Source organism: Brassica oleracea, chromosome C6 (assembly GCF_000695525.1).
Source record: "Brassica oleracea var. oleracea cultivar TO1000 chromosome C6, BOL, whole genome shotgun sequence".
In the NCBI taxonomy this organism is placed as follows: Eukaryota; Viridiplantae; Streptophyta; class Magnoliopsida; order Brassicales; family Brassicaceae; genus Brassica; species Brassica oleracea.
Window position 1 is genome coordinate 35339928 of NC_027753.1, and position 15520 is coordinate 35355447.

The 15520-nt window shown below is 38.6% G+C and overlaps 3 protein-coding genes across 4 annotated transcripts; 1 reads left to right on the forward strand and 2 right to left on the reverse strand.

The window, feature by feature from the left end:
• Positions 1-459: 459 nt before the first annotated feature.
• On the forward strand, positions 460-7387 carry LOC106300099 (putative 1-phosphatidylinositol-3-phosphate 5-kinase FAB1C). 2 transcript variants are annotated; one of them, XM_013736174.1, is made up of 10 exons: positions 460-1576; positions 1798-2487; positions 2552-3038; positions 3128-3302; positions 3384-4122; positions 4193-4319; positions 4780-4944; positions 5021-6268; positions 6503-6760; positions 6847-7387. In XM_013736174.1, the coding sequence occupies exons 1-10, from the start codon at positions 1194-1196 to the stop codon at positions 7099-7101; spliced, it is 4527 nt and encodes a 1508-aa protein (XP_013591628.1). In that variant the 5' UTR covers positions 460-1193; the 3' UTR covers positions 7102-7387. The 2 variants fall into 2 exon arrangements, with proteins under 2 accessions (XP_013591628.1, XP_013591627.1); XM_013736173.1 differs by having other exon boundaries at positions 3128-4122.
• Positions 7388-7842: 455 nt separating this feature from the next.
• LOC106298931 (uncharacterized protein At1g66480) lies at positions 7843-8994 on the reverse strand. The gene is made up of 2 exons (XM_013735061.1): positions 8522-8994; positions 7843-8442 (listed from the first exon to the last, which is right to left on the reverse strand). Exons 1-2 carry the CDS (start codon positions 8746-8748, stop codon positions 8082-8084), a joined length of 588 nt encoding a protein of 195 aa, XP_013590515.1. The 5' UTR covers positions 8749-8994; the 3' UTR covers positions 7843-8081.
• A 654-nt stretch (positions 8995-9648) lies between these two features.
• Positions 9649-12910, reverse strand: LOC106296642 (U-box domain-containing protein 10). Its single transcript, XM_013732823.1, has 3 exons — positions 12489-12910; positions 11464-11580; positions 9649-11365 (listed from the first exon to the last, which is right to left on the reverse strand). The coding sequence occupies exons 1-3, from the start codon at positions 12789-12791 to the stop codon at positions 9926-9928; spliced, it is 1860 nt and encodes a 619-aa protein (XP_013588277.1). The 5' UTR covers positions 12792-12910; the 3' UTR covers positions 9649-9925.
• Between the last annotated feature and the right edge of the window lie 2610 nt (positions 12911-15520).

The following is a 15520-nucleotide window of genomic DNA, read 5'->3' on the forward strand; positions in this document are numbered from 1 at the left end:
TGTACTACTTAATAACTTAATATATTAGAAGAGATAAATATGTAAATCCAAGTTGGAAAAAGTATGTATCAAAACAAAAAAAAAGGAAAATATTTTTTTGGCGTCGCATAATAATAAAACAAAAACGAAACGTGAATATTTAAGAAAAATGTAATTTGTTGTTCACGAAATAGGTTTTATACATAAAAAAGTCGCCGAAAAAGGAGAAAAAGAGAAGAAAAACGCCGTTGGGGGAAAATGGTGACGAATGGAAAACGGAATCGTGAAGAAGGAGTCTCTGTTCTGTCGTGTCAATTTTTTTTTTTTTTAAACACCCTGTCGTGTCAAATAAAAGTAAAAAAACGACTTTGAGGAGGGTCTTTGTCATGTTTTTAATTTTCTAAGTCCCTTAAACAAAAGCATAAAAACTTAATTAATAAATTAAAAATTGGAATAAACCCTAGTTGGAATTAAAAAAAAAAGAGAGAGAGAAAGAGGCAAGGGAAGGGAAGAGAGAGAAAAAGGAGGGAACAGTTAATGGCGGAGCAGTATAAGGAATCGCGTCTCTCTAGAAATCTGCCATAAGCTGTAAAAACAGTTGAAAGAAAGAAAGAAAAAAAGCAGAGAAAGAAAGAAGAAGATAGTGTTGATGTTGTTGTTAGTGAAGAGGAAGAAGAAGAAGAGAGATTAAAAAAAAAAAAAAATCTGTAAATGAGAGCTAGAAAAGGAACCTTCTCTGTACTTCTCCTTTTAATTCTCATTCTCCCCAGTCTTTAATCTTTTTTTCTCTCTATTTTACTTTCCCTTTTCTTCTTCTTCAATTTCACTCTTTATTGATCCTTAAAAGCTGTGATCGAGTCAAAGGTCTTAGTTTGTTTTTTGGTGGGTTGTTGTCTTGTTGATATTGGATCTGTTTCTTGGTCCAAGATTGAAATCTTGAGGGGTTCTTGATTTTGATATATCTATATCTGAAATTGATGTAGAACTTTGGTTTTATTTAGAAAAAAAATATAAAAAAAGAATCTGTTTCACATCCAAATCTACCCACCATTTTTGTTGTGGGAGGTTTTTTAAAAACTTCATATTCATACTAAAAAAAAATCAAAGTTAATTTTTTTCTTAATCTTCCATTCAAAAATCTGAGGGGAGAGAATAGAGAATAGAGAGTTTTTATTTTCTTCTTCTTCTTATAATTAGGAGTATTTTGATAGTTTATGGGAATACCTGATGCTTCACTGCTAGATCTACTCAAGTCTTGGATAACTTCAGATTCAAACCAATCTCCTTTGTGCTACTTTGAAACAACCATGCCTATCCTTTCCAAAACCTGCAATGACTGTGGAACCAACCTCCACTGTGGCTACTGCTGCCTTGCCTGTGGCCATTCCTGGTGCAAGAGCTGCTACTCTGAATCTGACTCAGAGGAGAGACCAGAAGATCTCAAGAAGCTGTGCAGAGAATGTGATGGTGAGGTTCTTGAGCTGAGAGGGAAGAGCTATGATAAGGTTCATCCTGGTGATAGCCCTGAAAGTGAGAACTCTAGCCTTGAAATCAGAGATTGCAGGAACATCGCCTCTATTCGTTGCTATCCTAGCAGGTATTGCTCAAATTCTTGATAAAGTTTCGGCCAGTGTTTTAAAAATCGGTTTAGGCAGCGTCTAGGGGTTTGAATGAAACTATTATTTCAAAAATATAAAATATCTTCCTTTAAAAAATCTGTCTAGGCGTCCGCTTAAACAATAATGGCGCCTAACCACCTCCTAGCGAGTTCTTGAACATTGGCTTTGACCTTTTAATAAGTGTGGATTATGTTTGCAGGGGAGAGGAGGAAGAAGAAGGTAGAAACTGTGGTAAAAGCCCTTTGAGTGAATACTATCAAGACAGTTCAGATGTAGAGTCTGCTAGTGTTAGTGCTAGTAGACATGAGCATTTTAGTTGTAAGTCTTCTGCTGGGTCCAGTCCTCACGACAGTCCATTAAGGAACAATTTTAGTCCTCTTGGGCGCTTTGTACAGCACGCCAAAGACCTCAGTCCTACTAAGCCAGATCAGAGCCAGGAGGAGGATACGTTGCAAGAACCGTTGGATTTTGAGAACAACGGACGCATCTGGTATCCTCCCCCTCCTGAAGACGAGAATGATGAAGCTGAGAGTAACTACTTCGCATATGATGAAGACGACGATGACGATGATGTTGGGGAGACTGCTACCGAGTTTTCATTGAGTAGTAGCTTTGCTAGCCACGCCCCTAAACTAGGAGACAACAGTAATGAGCCTCTTCGGACAGTGGTGCATGACCATTTCCGAGCTCTAGTTGCAGAGCTATTACGCGGAGAGGAGCTTACTCCTTGTGATGACGAGGGCAGTACTGGTGACTGGCTGGATATCGTCACTGCTTTAGCGTGGCAGGCCGCCACTTTCGTAAAGCCGGATACTCGTGCAGGTGGCAGTATGGATCCTGGGAGCTATGTTAAAATCAAATGCCTAGCATCAGGAAATCAAACCGAGAGGTATAGTTACTTTTTTACTACTTGTGCTCCTACACGTGCTGATAGTTTACCTTCTTTAATGCAGCATCCTCATCAGAGGGATAGTGTGCAGCAAGAACATAACGCACAAGCGAATGACGTCTCAATACAAACATCCAAGGCTTCTGCTATTAGCTGGGTCTCTAGAGTATCAACGAGTTGAAGGACAGTTAGCGTCATTTAACACGTTGCTCCAACAGGAAAACGATCATCTCAAGGCGATTATAGCGAAAATAGACTCCCTTCATCCCAATGTTCTCTTGGTAGAGAAAAGCGTATCTTCGTATGCTCAGCAGTACCTTCTAGAGAAGGATATTTCGTTGGTGCTCAATGTGAAAAGGTCGTTGCTGGATCAAATAGCCCGTTGCACCGGTGCTGTTGTTTGCCCTTCTGTAGATAGGATCTCTACAGCTCAGTTGGGGCACTGTGAGGTGTTTAGGACTGAGAAAGTGCTGGAGCAACATGAAGCTGGGAGAAAACCTTCTAGGACATTGATGTACTTTGAAGGTTGTCCTAAGCGTCTAGGTTGCACGGTATGCTCTCGTTCAAAGTTATTAAGTTCTTGTTTGTTGAGTGTTTTCTCACTAGTTATCAATCTCTGATAATACTTAACTTGTGCTAGGTTGTGCTTAAGGGTAGTTGTCGTGAAGAGCTAAAGAAGGTGAAGCATGTTATTCAATATGTTGTGTTTGCAGCTTACCACTTATCATTGGAGACATCGTTCCTTGCGGATGAAGGTGCTTCTCTTCCTAAGATTAGACTGAAGCAGCAACCAGGGATGGTGCGGTCGGCTTCAGGTAGGAGAATGATTGATGATAGCATCTCCTTAGTAACTCATTCTCCTGCAGAGAAAGATCTTCAAGCTTTGATTGATACAGCTGGACAGGAGGAAGATGAAAACACAACACTGGTGCCAGAGAATGAGGACTTTGATCCCAGTCTATTATTCTCATCTTTGAAATCTTGTGAAGCTGACACTGAGCAATGTGATGCCCTGAATGGAGATTTACCTGACAGTTTGGTAATAAGATCATATTCCTCAACTGATTTGCATGGAGAAGTCACTCAACAGTTGAGAGGTGAAGAGGAGAATCTTGATGAAGATGACATGTCCAGTGAATATTTCTCTGCAGCAGACTCTCACCAGAGCATACTAGTCTCGTTTTCAAGCCGTTGCGTTCTGAAAGGATCAGTATGTGAACGGTCAAGACTCTTGCGGATCAAGTTCTACGGATCCTTTGATAAACCTCTCGGAAAATACTTGAAAGATGATCTCTTCGATCAGACATCAAGCTGTAGAACGTGCAAGGAGCTGGTTGACGCACATGTCCTCTGCTACTCTCACCAGAATGGGAATCTTACTATAAACGTTAGACGTCACTCGTCCAAGAAGCTTCCTGGTGAACAAGATGGGAAGATATGGATGTGGCATCGGTGCTTAAGATGTGCACATGTAGATGGAGTCCCGCCTGCTACTCGTAGAGTAGTTATGTCTGATGCTGCATGGGGACTCTCCTTTGGGAAGTTTCTTGAACTTAGCTTTTCGAATCATGCTACTGCTAATCGTGTTGCATCATGTGGTCATTCACTTCAGAGAGACTGCCTTCGTTTCTATGGGTAAACTCTTCAATATACAATCTCATTCTCTACGTTGTTAAAGTACTAATAGTATATTATGGTTTTGCAGATTCGGAAACATGGTTGCTTTCTTTAGATACTCTCCTATCAATATACTTACTGTCTTCCTTCCCCCATCAATGCTTGAATTCAACAGCCATCCTCAACCGGAGTGGATACGCACAGAAGCAGCAGAGGTAGATTTTATGAAACATTTTAAGGCCTTTTGCTTCAGATTTTGGCAGTTTTCTAAAAATGACAGCAAATTTGACATAAACGAAACGATTTTTCTATAATTTTTTAAAAATCATTCTAGGCGTTCAAAAAACTCGCCTAATCAATAATCCCTTATAAAACGACTAATTAGTGCCTAGCTATTTTTTTAAACATTGGATTTTGGTATATGGAAATGGTTTTAGCTCATATACTAATTTTTGTAAAACTGATTTTTGGCAGTTTCTAAAAAAGACCGAAAAATTAGACATAAACGAAACGATTTTCTATAATAATTTTTTTTTTTAAATCGGTGTAGATACCCACCTAATCAACAATCTCTTATAAAGCCACTAATTAGCGCCTAGAGAATTTTTGAACATTGGATTTTGGTATATGGAAATGGTAAAAGCTCATATACAAATTTTTGTGTGACTTCTACAGCTTATGGGTAAGATGCGGACTATGTATGAAGAGGTATCTGTTATGATCAAACGCATGGAAGAGAGAAGCAGTTTACTTGCACCTGAACAGCCTGGAGCCTCTGAACTTCAGAGTCGCATCATGGGATTAAAAGATCAACTCGTAAAAGAAAAAGATGAATACGATGTGAGTGAGCATCACTTAACTGAAAAAATCTTTTTTGAAATTTGTATTTGATGGAACCTTTCCTCATCTTGAACAGGACGCCCTGCAACCCATTTTTGAAGAAAGTCTTCAAAATCAAGGGAGTTTGGATATTTTAGAGCTGAATAGACTGAGACGTGCGCTCATGATTGGTTCTCACGCTTGGGACCATCAGCTTTACTTGCTAAACTCTCAACTCAAAAAAGCTAGTGATGGCCAAAGACTAGAGATGCAGGAGCCTCCAAAGCCTGACCAGGAAGGTGCGGATGAAGTGGAAGGGAGAGCTCACTCTGATGGAGAAGCTAACGGTGATGATAACAAACTCTCTCCTGGCTCTTCTCTCTCAGAGAGGATAGATTCAGCGTGGCTAGGCTCGTTTCAGACGGATTCTTCAGCTGTTAGTTCTCCACTCCGGAGGCTGGCAAAGCCAATAAGAGTCCAGTCATTCGACTCAGCGATACGGTTTCAAGAAAGAATCCGAAAGGGTTTGCCGCCATCTTCTTTGTATCTCTCAGGCATCAGATCTTTCCACGCGTCCGGCGAGTACAGGAACATGGTGAGGGACCCTGTCTCCAACGTGATGAGGACTTACTCACAGATGTTACCTCTAGAAGTGCAGAAGCTGGATCTCATCGTTGGCTCAGCTCCTACGTACATCTCCTCAGCGTCTCAGATGGCTGATGGGGCTCGGATGTTGATTCCTCAGCGTGGCCTCAACGACATTGTGGTTCCTGTGTATGATGATGATCCCGCGAGTGTTGTGTCATATGCTCTCAACTCCAAGGAGTATAAAGAGTGGGTTGTTAACAGAGGCATTGCTAATAGTAGTAGTAGTAGTAACAAAGAGTCTGAGCCTTCTACGTTCTCCACGTGGCGTTCTCTAGGGTCGATGGATGTTGATTACATTCATCATGCTGTGTATGGATCTTCTCAAGATGATAAGAAGTCTCCTCATTTGACTATTTCCTTCAGCGACCGCTCTTCCTCTAACTCAAATGAAGGGATGGTGAAGTTCTCTGTGACGTGTTATTTCGCGACGCAGTTCGACGCTCTGAGAAAGACGTGCTGTCCGACGGAGGTGGACTTTGTGAGGTCGTTGAGCCGGTGTCAGAGATGGTGTGCCCAGGGAGGGAAAAGCAATGTTTACTTCGCCAAGTCATTGGACGAGAGGTTTATTATAAAACAAGTCGTCAAAACGGAGCTTGATTCTTTTGAGGATTTTGCAACTGAATACTTCAAGTATATGAAGGAGTCTCTCAGTTCAGGGAGCCCCACTTGTCTAGCTAAGATCCTCGGTATCTATCAGGTTAGTTACAAGTCAATGTTAAAAGAAATGTGGTTAGGCGTCTTATAGAAGATTATTGTTTATATGGGCGTTTAGACCCATTTTTTTAAAAAAAAATCGGTTTGAAAAAGTCGTTTCATGTACGATTAGTGACCGCCTAAACCGATTTTTAGAACACTTGTTACAATATAGGGAGTGTAGTCTATGGTTTGAAATGGAATGGTTAAGCATGTGATTGATTGATATGGCGTGCAGGTCTCTATTAAACACTCAAAAGGTGGAAAAGAAACGAAAATGGATCTTATGGTGATGGAGAATCTCTTCTACAACAGGAGAATATCAAGAATCTATGATCTCAAGGGATCTGCACGGTCACGGTACAATCCAAACACATCTGGAGTTTTGCTTGACATGAATCTTCTTGAGGCACTACGGACAGAACCAATATTCTTGGGAAGCAAGGCAAAGAGAAGCTTGGAGAGAGCTATATGGAACGACACAAGCTTCTTAGCTGTAAGTGTTTTTCACTAACCCAACTCCCAAGTCACTTTTGTTGTTTTAAATTTTTGATTAATCCGTTTTCTCGTTTTTTGAATTAGACTGTGGATGTAATGGACTATTCATTGCTGGTTGGGTTCGACGAAGACCGTAAGGAGCTGGTTCTTGGAATCATAGACTTCATGAGACAGTACACATGGGACAAGCACCTTGAGACTTGGGTGAAAGCTTCAGGGATTCTGGGTGGACCCAAAAACGCTGCTCCAACCATAATCTCACCAAAACAGTACAAGAAGAGGTTTCGAAAGGCCATGACCACTTATTTTCTAACGGTTCCTGAGCCATGGAACTCCTGATTGAGTAAAAGAAAGAACACTATTTTTCATCATTCTTTTGTTTTACTGATCTTGATTTTTTCTTTTACAGTAATAAAAAAAAAGAAATTGGTTTAAGTAGACGGAACATATATACATGTTGGGACCTGACTTGATTGAATTTATCCTTTTTTTGTTTGTTTGTTTGTTTGTTTGGTGTCTGTTGGTTTCTCTGAGTCTGGAGAATTGTATATTGTAATTATTGGCTAAACTTATGCCCCTCAGATTGAAAAAAAAATACTAATGATTTTCCTTTTTCTTATTGATCTTCCCTTTGCGTTAATTTGTTGTTATTGTTAATTTTATTTATCATGAATTGCCAATTAAACTCCAATTAGGAGTGACTAGTTTCTTTATATATTAGTACTAGTTTAAAAATAAAATTCCATGTGAGATCTCAACATATTTAAAAAAATAATAATAGTTACTATCGACTCATTTCAAGCTAAATCCTATTTTAAAACTGCTAATTAATTTTTTTTTCTAGACTATCATATTAGACTAACAGACAAGGCTATATTATATTAATTTTAGTTTATCATAGAATTTCAATTCAATTCAATTCAATTGATAATAAGTAAATTAGTCCAAGTACCTTAGATAGTGTTGGTCATTGGAACATTTCAATGTGAGATCTCTAACATTTACTTTTAGATCTTTTACACATGACATATCTAAGGTTATGTACTAGAGACAAGATGTGTAATAAATGTAGAAGATAAAGAAGCTCAGCATCTCTCGTCCGAGTTATGTTTTGTATATTCAGGCTTACGTCATATAATATTATCTAGCTGGATAGAGGATACATTTTTTATACTAAGAAAAGACTAGAAGTTTGTTACACACAAGTTGGAGCACATCCGTTTGCTAGTGGCAATTTTAGTAATTAGAGGATGCAAGAAACGTGGCTCGAGAAACGGATCGGTGTTTCTTTTTCTAACAAGCAAGAAAGAAACAAAACCCTAAAAAGAATTGATCACCTCTTGTGCTTTGACACAACCTTCTTCATCTCCAATCCCAAAGCTTCTTCCTCCATTATGAAGCAAACGTTGTCTCTGAATGTTGAGGAGACAAAGAGCTGTGATCTTGTCTGAGAAATCAGAGCCACTCTCACTCTCTTTCCTCAGTTTCTCCACTTTCCACTTCGGTAACCTCAACTTGACGCTAGTCATCACTTCTCTCTCTTCTTCATCAACCTCCTTGTTCTTCATTACCGAGAGATCAGAAGATGATCTACGAGACAGCTTCAGATTCTCTAGCCTCTCCTTTGCACTCATCTGGATTCCTGACCGAACCCTTCCCGGTGCTCTCTCCTTCCATGTTCTGACCACGTGAGTTTCAATGATTAGATTTCAACTTCGAAAACATATATAAAAACCAAAAGATGAAACTGAGGTCTTACCTAGGAAGTTCCACCATGAAATAAAGCCTTTTGGATTCCAAGTTCTGGTTAGGATCCAAAGGCTTTGCTCTGATTCCAAAATGCTTCACGGATTCAGATTCCAAGAGAACGTGGCCGGGAAAGTCTTTAACAACCGTACCAGCTCTCACAGGAGTTTGCATCTTGAAACTCTCGCCAGTGATCTTCATGATCTTGGCAGTTTTCTTGCTTCCCAAGCTATTACCCATTATAGAAAGATGAGCTTCTAGGTTTACTAATAATGTGTGAGCTTTTGAAATCCAAAAAAGAGATATCTATGTAAGAAACTCAGTAGCTCAAGGTGGGTGGTGCGTTAGATCAGATGATTATAGATTATGGATTTATGGTTGGTTGCTGATGATAGTGAACCATTTTTTTAGGTCAACAAAATGCCAAATCTTCAATAATATATAGAAATGGGAAGACAAAAGTACGTCAAATTTCGCTATCGATCATTTGAAAAACCAATAACAACCCAAAAACTATGTCTAATCATATATATAATTTAAATGATTAATTTAAACTGAAAATATGTACTGTTCTTCACTTAGACCACAGTTTTGAGTATTTTGGTGACCTTTGTTTCCGGGAAAATGACTTACGTAAATCACTCCGATTAATCAGGAAAGTTTTCGTTGGAGAAACATTTCTTCCGGAAGGCATGTGAATATTGATTTGACTTTTTAACCAATTGGAAAACGAAAAGCTAGTTTTACTACTCTTTCAATGAACAGTAGCTAATGCACGTGAACCAATCCCGTGAAGCTAAAACCAATGGCCTTATTTTTTTATTTTGCCGACAGCTTTTGTTCATTTTGCCAAAGGGAAAGAGATAATAAACAAATGTTGACCCAAATACAGTTCTCCCAAACCAAACACACACGACCAAGCTGTTATTTTTGAAGACATGTATAACAAATAAATAATAAGAAAATGTGGCTTTTTCTTGGGTATTAATCTCACTACCGCTTACATCTTGATCTTCACCACCAATCTGTGATTCATCTCAAGCTATTGCTTTGCTAAATTCATCCCGAAGTAATCAAATTAATCTAATTATCATCTAGTTTTCTCTTGAGAAACTTTAACTCTCTAATAATTGACACTTATTTTTTTTTTTTAAATGGTCTAACAAACGACCTTATTAATAACACAATCTTTGTTATTACAAAATCAATAAATAAATAGAAAAGGTGAGTAAAAGAGATCGATTCTCGCTACTCTTTTGACTATACCACCTTCACAAATAATATTAGTGTTCAAACAAAACTCAAAAATCATCACAGAACATAAACATCCAACCAAATTAAACTAAAAATTAAACCAGAGAGCTTTCTCTGGTAATGAAGTTAATTTTCAAATCTTTTTTATTCATTAAAGAGCTATTTAGCATAATTTTTGAGATGAATTGCGGAGCAGCTCAAGCAAAGAATTAGCTTTCCTCTTAGCTCTCTCCGTACCATCTCTCGAAAGTTCCATCAACGGAACAACAGCTCCAAGTTTACCAATCAAGATCAGCTTCTCCTTATCTCTCTTGCAAATAGCAAACAATATCGCCGCCGCGTTCTCCCGGTTCCTAGGCTGATCCTTCTGTAGCAACGCTATCAAAGTTGGTACCGCATTGGCTCTCAAAATCGCGGTTTTAGCGTCTTTGTTACCCGCTAGAACCGAGAGTATAGTCAAAGCTTCGGTGACCATCCTGTGACTCGAGTTATCACTCAGCATTTTCACCAACGGGTTCACAACACCGGCTCTAACCGCTCTTCCTTTGTTCCCTTCGTATATACACAAGTTGAACAGAGCAGTCGCCGCGTCTTTCTTCCCTCTCACGCTACCGTTCTCAAGGAGATTCACTAAAGCAGGTATCGCACCAGATGCACCAATGATAATCTTGTTCTCATCAGCCAACGAGAGGCTAAAGAGTGTAGCCGCAGCGTTTTCTTTAGCTTCCTCGGTTCCAGCTCTCAGGACTTGCACTATAGACGTGACCGCACCTGCCAGCATGATCAGCTCCTTGTTGCTCTCGTAAATCGAGAGGTTAAGAACGCAAGTGACAGCCTTCTCCTGCGTCTCGACGTCTTCTGACGTCAGAAGTTTCACTAAAACAGGGATGGCTCCAGCTTCGGCGATCAGGATTCTGTTGTCTGAGCTTCGTTTTGACAGAGACCGGATCTCAGAGAGCGCAGTCCTTCGGTCTTGTATCGACCGTGTCGAGAGCTTCCGAACCAATGCACGTATCTTCGACACTTCGCCGTCACAGTTTTTGGTGCAGCCACCTGGCTGCTCGATGTTGTGTTTAGTGCACCACTGAGAGATGAGGCTTCTGAGGACGTAGTTCGGAGTGAGAGCAAAGTTTCCGAGTTTCTGCTGAGTCTTGGGGCATCTCAGGTTCCCGCAGTCTATCCATCTTTGTATGTAAGACCTCTCGTATGTCTGTCCTGTGGAGACAATGACAGGGTCCTTCATCAGCTCCAGAGAGATTGGACAAAGAAAATCCTCAGGGATCGTCAGGTTGTCTGATTTTTTCGAGTTATCATCATTGGTCTTTGTGATTGCTTTCTCTAACCTCTCGATATCAGCGTCTTTTGATAAGAAGAAAGCTAAGGAAGCTGAAGAGCTCTTCCTTCGCGGTGGTGATTCTAACTTCTTCTCATCTGATGAAGGGATGTTGGAGTGTATTGTTTCTGGAATGCACTCCAACTTCTCAGTGACTTTGCTCGATGAATCTCTCTCCATTGGCTCGGATAGAGCAGTGGAGAATTTCTTTGAGTTCAGAGATCCGTATCTCTGCATTGCTCTTCTCAGCTGCAATCTTGCTAGTTCCACCTGATTACAAGCCAATATATATATAAACCTTAGAAACAGCTTTGACATCAAGAACGACGACATAGGTCTGCGTACTCATGAATGAATGAACTTTTTACATGTTCGCGGACTTCGTCAGAGATGTCATAACGGTCATAAGGCAAGTTTCCTAATGCTTTCTCTAGCTTCCATGTAACACATTGGAACTGGAATGATATTCTCTTCGCAGCACCCTCCTTCACAATCAAGACACATCGAATTTAAGAGACTTGCTCATCAAGAAACGCTCGTGACAACACGAATGATAACAACATTTAGCTTTCAATCTACAGTGACTACTACACAAACATATCAAGTGACAAACTCTTTGGTAGAGAGTAAGCCGGACATTTTATCAGAAACCAAAAACTCAAACTGTACAAAACCAAACCAAAACCATGACTCATAAATACATGATCAGTTCCTATTTTTCTATCCGAAAAATCGGAAGGAAACCGGAAGCTAACCAAAAACCAAATGGATACGTTAATACCCATCGAAACCGAACTGAAAGCTAACCAAAAACAGAAAGGATACCTGAATATCCAGAATACAATTTAAAAACTAAAAAAAAAAATCGTGTTCATAAATATCTAATATTACAAAAGGATTTAATTATCCAAAAATGAATTACCTCAATATTTTTTCAGAATTATAAAAAATTATCCAAATTATCAGATATTTTATCTAAGAAAATCTCAGTTATCTGATATTTTTGAATTATTCAAAATTACCCAAAACTCTGCTGAAGCAGACCCAAACTCAATCCATTTCTTTCTAAACATTAGCAGGTTCCTAATATTTTAAACCGAACTGAAAACAAACCAATTTTATAAAAACCTTTATACCCAAAAAAGAGACCTATAACTGAAATACTGAACCAAAATGGAACTGAAAACCAAATGTTCAGGCCTGCTATGATAAAAACCAATGAATGGATCTTACGAATTGAGTAGCCTAGTACTACATTGAAAATTAAAAAAAAAGGATTGTTCATCCAATCTGAGAATCAGGTAGTGATGATATACAAAGTTGAACCTGAGCACTGAATACCAAAACGTGCAAAACCTTCGTGAATTCGATAACACTCGTTGAGAATGCTTACAGAAGATTCGCGAGCCTGGAAACAAGTGGCTGCGGATAGAAGACGCTTTGCCGCTTGAAGCCCCACCACAAGATCAGACCACCAATCACATTCACAAGAAACCAAAGAAGACGAAGCATCAGATTCCTCCTCCGTCGGCGTCTGCGGAGAATCCCGAATCTCCTCAACCAAATGCGTCAAGAGACAAACTCTCCTCGCGAGATCGGCGCAGTCCTTCTTAAACACCCCAGTGTTTGCCGAAATCTCTGCGATCTCAGCGATGACGTCGAGCAGAGAAGCGGGAGAGACGGCTACTCCAGCCATTACGACGTCGCATGTGGATTTGAACTCTCGCTCTGACTCAGACGTGCCTGTAACGCTTTTTATGTATCCAACGAGGCCATGTTGCAAAAAAGAGGAGAAGTCGTTACTACGACACCGTTTTTAATGTATAGTTTTTTTTTTATCCTTTTTGATTAATGCAATACATTAAAATAATACAACATTACAAATTAGATAATTGAGAGCGAGATTCGCGGTGCAAGTTGTCACTTTTTCAATAATTACGATTTGTATTGCAACCAGACTTATATAGTGGAAACAAACCACATTTCAAGAAAGAAACATCTTTTTTTATTTATATAAAGGAATGGTTTATTGTGTGCTTGGCTGTGAATATGACTTTATATAAATATTCTAATGGGTAGTAAGGAATAAAGGAAGAAAATCAGACCAATATGTGTCATATAAGTCTTTAATGGTAATAAAAAGTCAAATTTAGTTATTTTTCTCTATGAGAAAGCAAGTAAGATAGATAACATTTCACTTGTGATTCATGAATCATTTGGTAAGTAATATGCTAGATGCATTGTATTGACCATGTATTACACTAAAACCAAAAGGTGAAACAAAATCTGTGCCTTTGTAATTATAGCTATCCTTCTTTTCTTAAATAACTTCTTATGTGTAATTATAAGTTATTTTATCATTGATTTGTTACTTTTTCTGGCTTACACTAAGTCAAAAGGTGAAACAATACTCCTCTGTTTTTTTATTGTAAATAGTTTAAGTAAAATTTGTTTGTTTCAAAATATAAATAGTTTTCATAATTTTAAATAATTTTTATTTTATTAAATATAGTGTGACCAATCAAATAATATATACTTATTTATCATTGGTTTAACTATGCCTAATTTATATATCAAATATTACTTTTGAAAAAATTAATAACTTTTTAATATTTGTGCATTCACCGAAAATTACCTACGTAAAAAAACTTTGGGAATATATATTTTCTTCGTGATTGTAGATATCCTTCTTTTCTTAAATGATTTCTTATGTGTAATTATACATATTTTATCATTGATTCGTTACTTTTAGAAATCTTTTTCTGTCTTTTAACACTTTTTAGGAAAAATATCTATTGTAAAAGTGCTTTTGTGATTTTCCAGGGCCGCATTATTAATAACTTTTAGATTTTCTTCGCAAGATCCAAGACAAACTCATTTGAGAGACATGATAGACACATACTACTAGAGATGTCAAACAATTTTACCCATTCCGTTCCGTTCCGTACCGCGGTGGGTTAGTCGTCGAGCGGATCACAGCGGGCCTGTCCCGCGCGGGCTGCGATCTTCAAAATGCCGGCCCAAACTCGTACCGCATAATACATAGGCCTTCGCGGACCGTCCCGCGGGATGCCTCTTTATCAAACCGCCTGCTACAGCTTCTTTCATGAATGTTCAAGTAGAAGAGTTGTTTAAGAGAGTTGAAGAGAGCTCATTAAGTTTTACTAAAGTTTTATCAAAATCAATGTCACAAAGCTCTGTTTGTGCTTGCGTTTTTGACTTAAAAGCCTTCTTTTATTATCAGCATAAGCTTTTGTTAAGTTTGAACCTGATTGAGTTGTTGTCTTTGTAATAATTTGGTTCAAGTGTTGTATGTCTTCATCAAACCATCTCTCTTTTTAATTATTTGGATTGCAAAAAAATTCGTGAATTACTTTGCCAAATTATACAAGTGACGTGATATACAACTAACTTTTCTCCTAAACAATACCATTGTAACCAAATTTAATTTAAGAAAAATACCTTCACAGCATTGAAAACAAAACCAATCAACTTAAATAAGAAATATCACATTGTAATAAAGCAATTCATAGTTGTGAGTAATAAAAAGAGAAAACAAATCAAAACACCACCAGAGCTCGAGTCGTCATCGCTGGAGCTGGGGTCGTCATCGCCGGAGCTCGAATCTTCATCACCGGAACTCCTTATGTGTTTTATGGAGAAAAAGTCACAAGAATCGCTTTCTTCTCACTCTCTCTCTCTCATTTTTTCGGGTAAAATAAGAAATGAAGAAAAAAATGCGGGTCTATGTAATCCCGCATGACCCGTTTCGGCCCATCCCGCAAAAGACCCAGTCCCGCAAAGATCCGTCCCGCGAGGCCCGCAAATTTGCGGGCCTAGAAAACCTCATCCCAATACCGTCCCGTGACAGTCCTTTATGGGCTAGGATGAATATGAGTTTTCAAGGCTCCTAATCAAATGTTGTAGTATAAAAGATTGTCGAACCAATCCTAGGTGATTCTAAAGCAAAGGGAATGCAAGTTCATGTTTAAGCTAAGTGCAATCCGGTTTTAAAGATGGTATGAACTAAGAACTAATAAGCTAATGCAATAAAGTAATGATCTTTCTTTCTTAATTTGAAGCAAGAAGACTCATGGGGTTAGGCATTTGATCTCGGGTGATGTAGATCCAATCTAAGGGTGGCAAGGTATCAATCAAACACTTTCCTTATGCCTAGACACTAAGCTAAACAAGCTCTATCTCTAGATGAATGTTCTTTTGGTAAAGCAACTCAAGCATCTAATCTCTTAGGTTGAATGTTACTAAAGCAAACATGGAGAACAAGTCCAATAGCAATCTTAACTCCTTTAGCAACTAATCTCTTAGGTAAAGCAAGCTAAAAGCATTGAAGAGTTGGTTCAAGCATTTCATCATACACCTTGTGGGCAGGAAATGCCTAGAGATCTATTTTAGTATGATCAAGAC

What these genes read in the sequence shown, in the direction of transcription:
- LOC106298931 (XM_013735061.1), bottom strand. Translation starts at nt 8,748, where the DNA reads ATGGGTAATAGCTTGGGAAGCAAGAAAACTGCCAAGATCATGAAGATC. An exon ending in TTCATGGTGGAACTTCCTAG is followed by an intron (nt 8,443 to 8,521) that starts GTAAGACCTCAG and finishes TCACGTGGTCAG; the next exon opens with AACATGGAAGGAGAGAGCAC.
- LOC106300099 (XM_013736173.1), top strand. Translation starts at nt 1,194, where the DNA reads ATGGGAATACCTGATGCTTCACTGCTAGATCTACTCAAGTCTTGGATA. An exon ending in ATTCGTTGCTATCCTAGCAG is followed by an intron (nt 1,577 to 1,797) that starts GTATTGCTCAAA and finishes TTATGTTTGCAG; the next exon opens with GGGAGAGGAGGAAGAAGAAG. An exon ending in AGATCCTCGGTATCTATCAG is followed by an intron (nt 6,269 to 6,502) that starts GTTAGTTACAAG and finishes TATGGCGTGCAG; the next exon opens with GTCTCTATTAAACACTCAAA.
- LOC106296642 (XM_013732823.1), bottom strand. Translation starts at nt 12,791, where the DNA reads ATGGCTGGAGTAGCCGTCTCTCCCGCTTCTCTGCTCGACGTCATCGCT. An exon ending in TCCAGGCTCGCGAATCTTCT is followed by an intron (nt 11,581 to 12,488) that starts GTAAGCATTCTC and finishes TTGATTGTGAAG; the next exon opens with GAGGGTGCTGCGAAGAGAAT. An exon ending in CTGACGAAGTCCGCGAACAT is followed by an intron (nt 11,366 to 11,463) that starts GTAAAAAGTTCA and finishes GCTTGTAATCAG; the next exon opens with GTGGAACTAGCAAGATTGCA.